Raw genomic sequence first — 6,776 nt, 5'->3', positions numbered from 1 at the left:
GACAAATCTCTTCACATGTTCAGTCAGCACAGCAGGCAATTGTAACCATTTCCATGAAGCAAACACAGAAAGTACAGAAAAAAAGGCCAACCTGATCCTCCTCTTTGCCTTTCCCACGATTGCAGTGCCTCCGGCTCCTTCTGCTTCAACCTTCGCACTCCTCCTCTGTTTGAATTTGGGGAGAGAAAACTCCACATCTACATCACTCATCTCCAGCCTGGGGGGTGTTCCCTCTATCACAAGCTCCTCTCTGCGCTTCTCCTTCAGCCTCTTCAGACCAAAACGACCACCTCTCTTCTTCTTGGCCTTGAACGGCTTGCTGCCCTTCACACTCTGAGACACACACAAACACACATGGATGACAAGAGTGTCAGTTGAAGGCGTGCAAATTAAGTACCGTGCTATCTGTTGAGGTACTGACTTTGTGTAGATTGATTTAACAACTGAAAGCATTTGGAAAATATGAAAGAGTTTTAAATCTATTTTGTAATAAATTAATATGTTACTAACAATCAATGGACACAGACTTTATTAAGAGATTACCATTTTGGCCATCTTGGCCTTGGGACCTTTGACCTCAACGCTGGGAACTCGAGGCCGCACACAGACCTCTGCTCCGGGGATGGTCCTCTTCAGCTGGAAGCTGACCTTATATGGCTCTGCACATTGAAGGATCTTCAGAGCATCTTCATACTTCACATTGTCGAAGTAGACCTTGGCACTCAGCAGCTGGTCACCTTTACGAGAGACATTTACATGAAACTTGGCAAATGTACAGGTCACTAAGTATCAACATTTGCGTTCTCATCATTTTGTCTCAGGTTTGGGTCAGGCCATAATGGCTCATCAACATTACGTATTATGTTTGGTCTTGCAAGGCAACATAGGAAAAATGCCCCCTTTATGTCTTATCCAACCCACTACAGGCGTCCACCATTAGTGAAAATGCTAATGCTGTCAGTTCATTGGAAGACTACTTGTTCTTCAGCTATTCTGCTTTGGATTTCCCTTATGGCATTACTGGCAATCATCACATTCACCAGGACAGTCTCCTGCTTAGCTGTGAGAAGTTTCCTCCTATCTCCAACAGATGGCTGTCTCTCAGTTACTGACCTTTGGTCATCCATCACTGTGGCAACTGAGAGTAGACATTCAGTCTATATGCACTACAACATTAAATCTATCTCAGTAACAACAAGGCAATTGACCTGCTTCCTTTCTGGAAGTATACACACAATGGATGCAACCATGGTACAGCTTAGGTCGGGTTGCACTGGCTGTCTAGCTACTGTCATTGTCCTCCCAACTGTATGAGCACATTATGAACTTAACTAGGATGGCAGCAATTACAGTAATCTGAGATTACTTGTCTTTTTTATTCTTGTCGTCTACCTCTTACTCTCTGTTGTTCCAAAGCACATGGACATACCTCTAGGTCCTTTTTATTGATTTGTGCAACTCTGATTGTTGTGTTAACTGCTTTGAGGCTTAAGGCCAAAACACAGTGACGGCTAACGCCATGCGTTAGAAAGTTTTTCAATATACAACCCCACACTGGTGGCTGCTGGACGCGCATCAATTCTCCTGGATGCACCGCCCTGACACACTTTATGCCATTGTCCTATTTCCAGCCCCACTGCCTCTGGAGTGAAATGCATTTTTCCCTACTCACTCTCTGCTTGTACATACCAGCTCTTGTAGCAGCTCTTTTTCTCTGCTCCTATGGCAGCTCGACTCCTCTCCTCACCATGTACAGTACAGGCCAAAAGTTTGGACACACCTTCTCATTCAATGCGTTTTCTTTATTTTCATGACTATTTACATTGTAGATTCTCACTGAAGGCATCAAAACTATGAATGAACACATGTGGAGTTATGTACTTAACAAAAAAAGGTGAAATAACTGAAAACATGTTTTATATTCTAGTTTCTTCAAAATAGCCACCCTTTGCTCTGATTACTGCTTTGCACACTCTTGGCATTCTCTCCATGAGCTTCAAGAGGTAGTCACCTGAAATGGTTTTCCAACAGTCTTGAAGGAGTTCCCAGAGGTGTTTAGCACTTGTTGGCCCCTTTGCCTTCACTCTGCGGTCCAGCTCACCCCAAACCATCTGGATTGGGTTCAGGTCCGGTGACTGTGGAGGCCAGGTCATCTGCCGCAGCACTCCATCACTCTCCTTCTTGGTCAAATAGCCCTTACACAGCCTGGAGGTGTGTTTGGGGTCATTGTCCTGTTGAAAAATAAATGATCGTCCAACTAAACGCAAACCGGATGGGATGGCATGTCGCTGCAGGATGCTGTGGTAGCCATGCTGGTTCAGTGTGCCTTCAATTTTGAATAAATCCCCAACAGTGTCACCAGCAAAACACCCCCACACCATCACACCTCCTCCTCCATGCTTCACAGTGGGAACCAGGCATGTGGAATCCATCCGTTCACCTTTTCTGCGTCTCACAAAGACACGGCGGTTGGAACCAAAGATCTCAAATTTGGACTCATCAGACCAAAGCACAGATTTCCACTGGTCTAATGTCCATTCCTTGTGTTTCTTGGCCCAAACAAATCTCTTCTGCTTGTTGCCTCTCCTTAGCAGTGGTTTCCTAGCAGCTATTTGACCATGAAGGCCTGATTGGCGCAGTCTCCTCTTAACAGTTGTTCTAGAGATGGGTCTGCTGCTAGAACTCTGTGTGGCATTCATCTGGTCTCTGATCTGAGCTGCTGTTAACTTGTGATTTCTGAGGCTGGTGACTCGGATGAACTTATCCTCAGAAGCAGAGGTGACTCTTGGTCTTCCTTTCCTGGGTCGGTCCTCATGTGTGCCAGTTTCGTTGTAGCGCTTGATGGTTTTTGCGACTCCACTTGGGGACACGTTTAAAGTTTTTGTAATTTTCCGGACTGACTGACCTTCATTTCTTAAAGTAATGATGGCCGCTGGTTTTTCTTTAGTTAGCTGATTGGTTCTTGCCATAATATGAATTTTAACAGTTGTCCAATAGGGCTGTCGGCTGTGTATTAACCTGACTTCTGCACAACACAACTGATGGTCCCAGCCCCATTGATAAAGCAAGAAATTCCACTAATTAACCCTGATAAGGCACACCTGTGAAGTGGAAACCATTTCAGGTGACTACCTCTTGAAGCTCATGGAGAGAATGCCAAGAGTGTGCAAAGCAGTAATCAGAGCAAAGGGTGGCTATTTTGAAGAAACTAGAATATAAAACATGTTTTCAGTTATTTCACCTTTTTTTGTTAAGTACATAACTCCACATGTGTTCATTCATAGTTTTGATGCCTTCAGTGAGAATCTACAATGTAAATAGTCATGAAAATAAAGAAAACGCATTGAATGAGAAGGTGTGTCCAAACTTTTGGCCTGTACTGTATGCATAAAAAGAACCCTGTGCCTGTTGCTGAGTCTCGTGTGTGATAAAAAATGAATGAGGAGAAACTCATTGGTGAAGTTGAGAAATATCCTTAGCTTAATAACCCACAGTTCCGTCATTATAAAGACAATGGCCAAAAAGATATTGCCCTTGCTGCAATAGTGCAGCTGTGTTTTCAGCTTTAGTGTTTGTATTGGTATGGTTCTTGAGTTAAGGTTGTGATGACTCAAGTTAATTACAGTAAGAGCATGTGTTTGCTGAATAAACACATTGCAAGGTAAGGTTTTGCAGAGAGAGTTTTGAATATTGAATTATGTGTGGAAGCAGGTGAATAGTATGAGTAGTTTTGGGAAATGGGTCTGTTTTTTTGTAGATGGTGTCATGTCTTGGCATGTTTAGCTAATACTCCCAGTTATAGTGTGTAAGTAATCAAGAAAAACTGTAATGCAAATATGTACAAGTCATTATGAGTGTATTTATTACCAATGACAACAGTGCCATCAATATTATAACAGTATCTTAAAAGCTGTATTAATAGTTTTCTGGTCTGGGATCACGCTATCATCTTTGTTTTGATGCTGGTGGTCTGACTGCTGACTGTTTACTGCTCTCCAGTGGCCAAAAGCAGAAGCTTCCCTCAAGGCAAAACATCAAGTTAGAAATGATAACACAAACTCTTGCTGTCAGTACATTCAAAATAAACCTAATTGACCACATTAATATAAGATGAATAACATGTAGCAGAATTAATGACAAAATTATAATTTTGAATTGTTCTCTAGTTGTCCCATATTCCTCAGTGCGAATAATACAAACATTAATTCTCATTATTGTTCTTTTTTTCTTGAGAGATATCAATAAGCGTAGACAGTTTAAATGGACAAACTAACCCTATACATAATTTTCAAGATTGAATATGGTACTGAATGGTGCACAAACCCAGGACACATACTCAACATGGCTCGGACTTTGCAGCGTAAATGTTTTTATTTCTTGTTTGGATTATGTTCAAAGCACTGAGAATGTTTATTGTAAGTGCTCCCTAAACGAATCAGGTGTGACCCCAGGTACCTTCCTGTAGACTGAGATGTTTAGCAGCTGGTGAGTCTCTGAGCACGTCTTTAACAAAGATCCCTTGCTGTCCTCCACCAGTCACACTGTAGCCGCTGGCTCCAGCTTCTGCCTCCGTCTCCACCACTATTTCCATGGACTTACTGGCTTCCTCCACCCACTAGCATAAACAAAGATTCATACATACAGATGAAAAACTTGATTTTCCACATGTTGAAGCAAAGTGACATGATATCAATTGATCAGGATAACATAAAGGTCTAGTGTGCAAGATTTAGCGGGAGCTGGTGGCATCTAGCAGTGAGGACTGCAGATTGCAACCAGCTGACACCACTCCTGAATAGAATTCCTTTGGTGTTCTTTGTTAAAAGGCTTTTCCCAGGAGCTGAATTATCTGCAGAGGTCAAACCCTCTCCAAAACAATGATTTAAACTGGTAAAAACACTGAATTAAGCAGTTTTATGTTAAAAAAGAGTGTTTTTCCTGCTCATGTTGCAAAAGGGTTGCTAACTATGGTGGACAATATGGAAAAGCGAAAACACAAAATGCCTTATCTGGAGCCAGTGTTTGATCTGTCCATTCTGAGCTAGAAACATGGTGCAGCAACATGGCGGACTCTATTCCCTATGGGATCTGCTACCTATGCAGATATAAATGCGGCATTCTAAGATAATGAAAACACCACAATTCTTCTTTTCAGGTGATTATACACTAACAAAAACATACTTATTATATTATATTCCATTTCTGCCAATATATTCCCCTAAATCCTATACACTGGACCTTTAAGTTTTTAAAAATACCTTTAATTCAATGGTTTCATAAACCAAGGACTAGAACAACTAGACAACTCTGTCAACATTTCTCAGTAGCAGAATATATAATTTGTTTATAAACTCACGGGTCTTATTGATTTGCATCACAAAGTGATGCTGATCCCATTCAACAGTAACACTCTAAATGTATCTGTATAACAAGCGCTGTATTTAAAACATATGAGAAAAATACAACTGTGGGTGCATTTGTTGCATTCTCCAACTTTAAAGACCTTCATCACAGAAGAAATTGAAATGTCTTCTGTCTTGTCTTTAACTTTCCTTTAAATTGTGTTTGGTGCACAAGGGCTTCAACTCTGTTTTATATCTTTTTTCACTTGCTTGAGTGAGTGCAGAGTTTACTGTACAGTTATTTGTCACTTCACACTTTACCTCGGAATCCATTTTATCCATTAAGCTGTCACAGAGGAAAGGTCACTCTATTCTTGGTTTACATCCACTTTTACAGTAGCTGACTGAGGAAAGTAACTTGACTCTTAAAGGGAAAAGTAAATCGCGTGCTTTATCAACTATTGGAGTGACTTTGTGTGCATTGTCTTCCATTTCCTTTAACACTGGGGATGGTCATAAAAAATAGAGGGTAAACTATGATTTCTGTTTACTGTTCAACCACTGAAACAAACAAAAGTAAAATTTCAGCTTTACTGTGACCATGTTTATCAAACTGCTTCTTACTGTCTGTTCGTCTGTGGGCTCTGAGTCCATCTCTGGTTCGGCCAGTTGGCAGGTCGACTCTCTCAGATGACTTCTCTTCTGACTCAACACCTGTTTCAGCTCTGCATGAAGTTTCTCCTTCTGCACCTGCAGACAACACAGACAGCAAAAGGTGAGATCACCTGCAATGTGGATAAAGGTCATAATGAACAACTCAAAATTAACCAATCTATGGTTAAAAATGTGCTATTTAAATGTTATTGTCCGTTATTATTTTTGGTTTATTGCTTTTATCCAGAATCTGTTGTTATGTCTCCATTCTCATTATTATCTCATTATCTTCAATTATTAGATGAGGGTGAAAAAAACAGGAAATGTAGAGTATATATTAGTATTTCTGTGTAACTGTGGCATCTTTCCTGTGTGGAAAAAAAAAGTTTAATGTGCCAGTTAGCTACACTGACATTTCTGTTGGAAACCAGCAGGCATCATTCTCTCGTGACAAGCAGCAGCACCACTTTGTTTCACAAAAACTCTTAAAGTGCTAACGTGCTACAATTCAGTCTATGAATATGGGTCAGAGTGTTTACTCTGACACCTGCAGCTGGTTTCAGATCTGCCATATTCAAATGTTTTTTGTTGTTGACTTTGTGTCCAGCTGCTGGCGGTCACCTGCTGCAGTGTGAAAAGGCTGTGACTGGCATCTGTGCTGAGCTGGGAGAAATGAAAGGTTGTTTATGTGCTGGACAATGACCTCAGCAGTTCAGGCCTGGACCATTGTGATCCAGTTTGTATGGGCCTGGTGGTTGTTGGGGCCACGAGGTCAGTCAC

General features: G+C 41.3%; 1 protein-coding gene across 5 annotated transcripts in view; it reads right to left on the bottom strand.

Moving 5' to 3' along the window:
- Positions 1-6,776, bottom strand: part of prx (periaxin) — a 43,270-nt gene that overhangs the window by 18,406 nt on the left and 18,088 nt on the right. For all 5 annotated transcript variants that reach the window (XM_033631523.2, XM_078166895.1, XM_078166897.1 and 2 more), the window contains exons 4-7: positions 5,967-6,092; positions 4,456-4,615; positions 544-737; positions 92-333 (exon numbers count right to left, since the gene is read on the bottom strand). In XM_033631523.2, coding sequence (XP_033487414.2) covers positions 92-333; positions 544-737; positions 4,456-4,615; positions 5,967-5,996 — 626 coding nt within the window. In that variant the 5' untranslated portion in view covers positions 5,997-6,092. The remainder of the gene's footprint in view (positions 1-91; positions 334-543; positions 738-4,455; positions 4,616-5,966; positions 6,093-6,776) is intronic.

The sequence above is a fragment of the Epinephelus lanceolatus genome, chromosome 4 (genome assembly GCF_041903045.1).
Source record: "Epinephelus lanceolatus isolate andai-2023 chromosome 4, ASM4190304v1, whole genome shotgun sequence".
In the NCBI taxonomy this organism is placed as follows: Eukaryota; Metazoa; Chordata; class Actinopteri; order Perciformes; family Serranidae; genus Epinephelus; species Epinephelus lanceolatus.
This window is presented reverse-complemented; position numbering and strand designations above follow the sequence as displayed.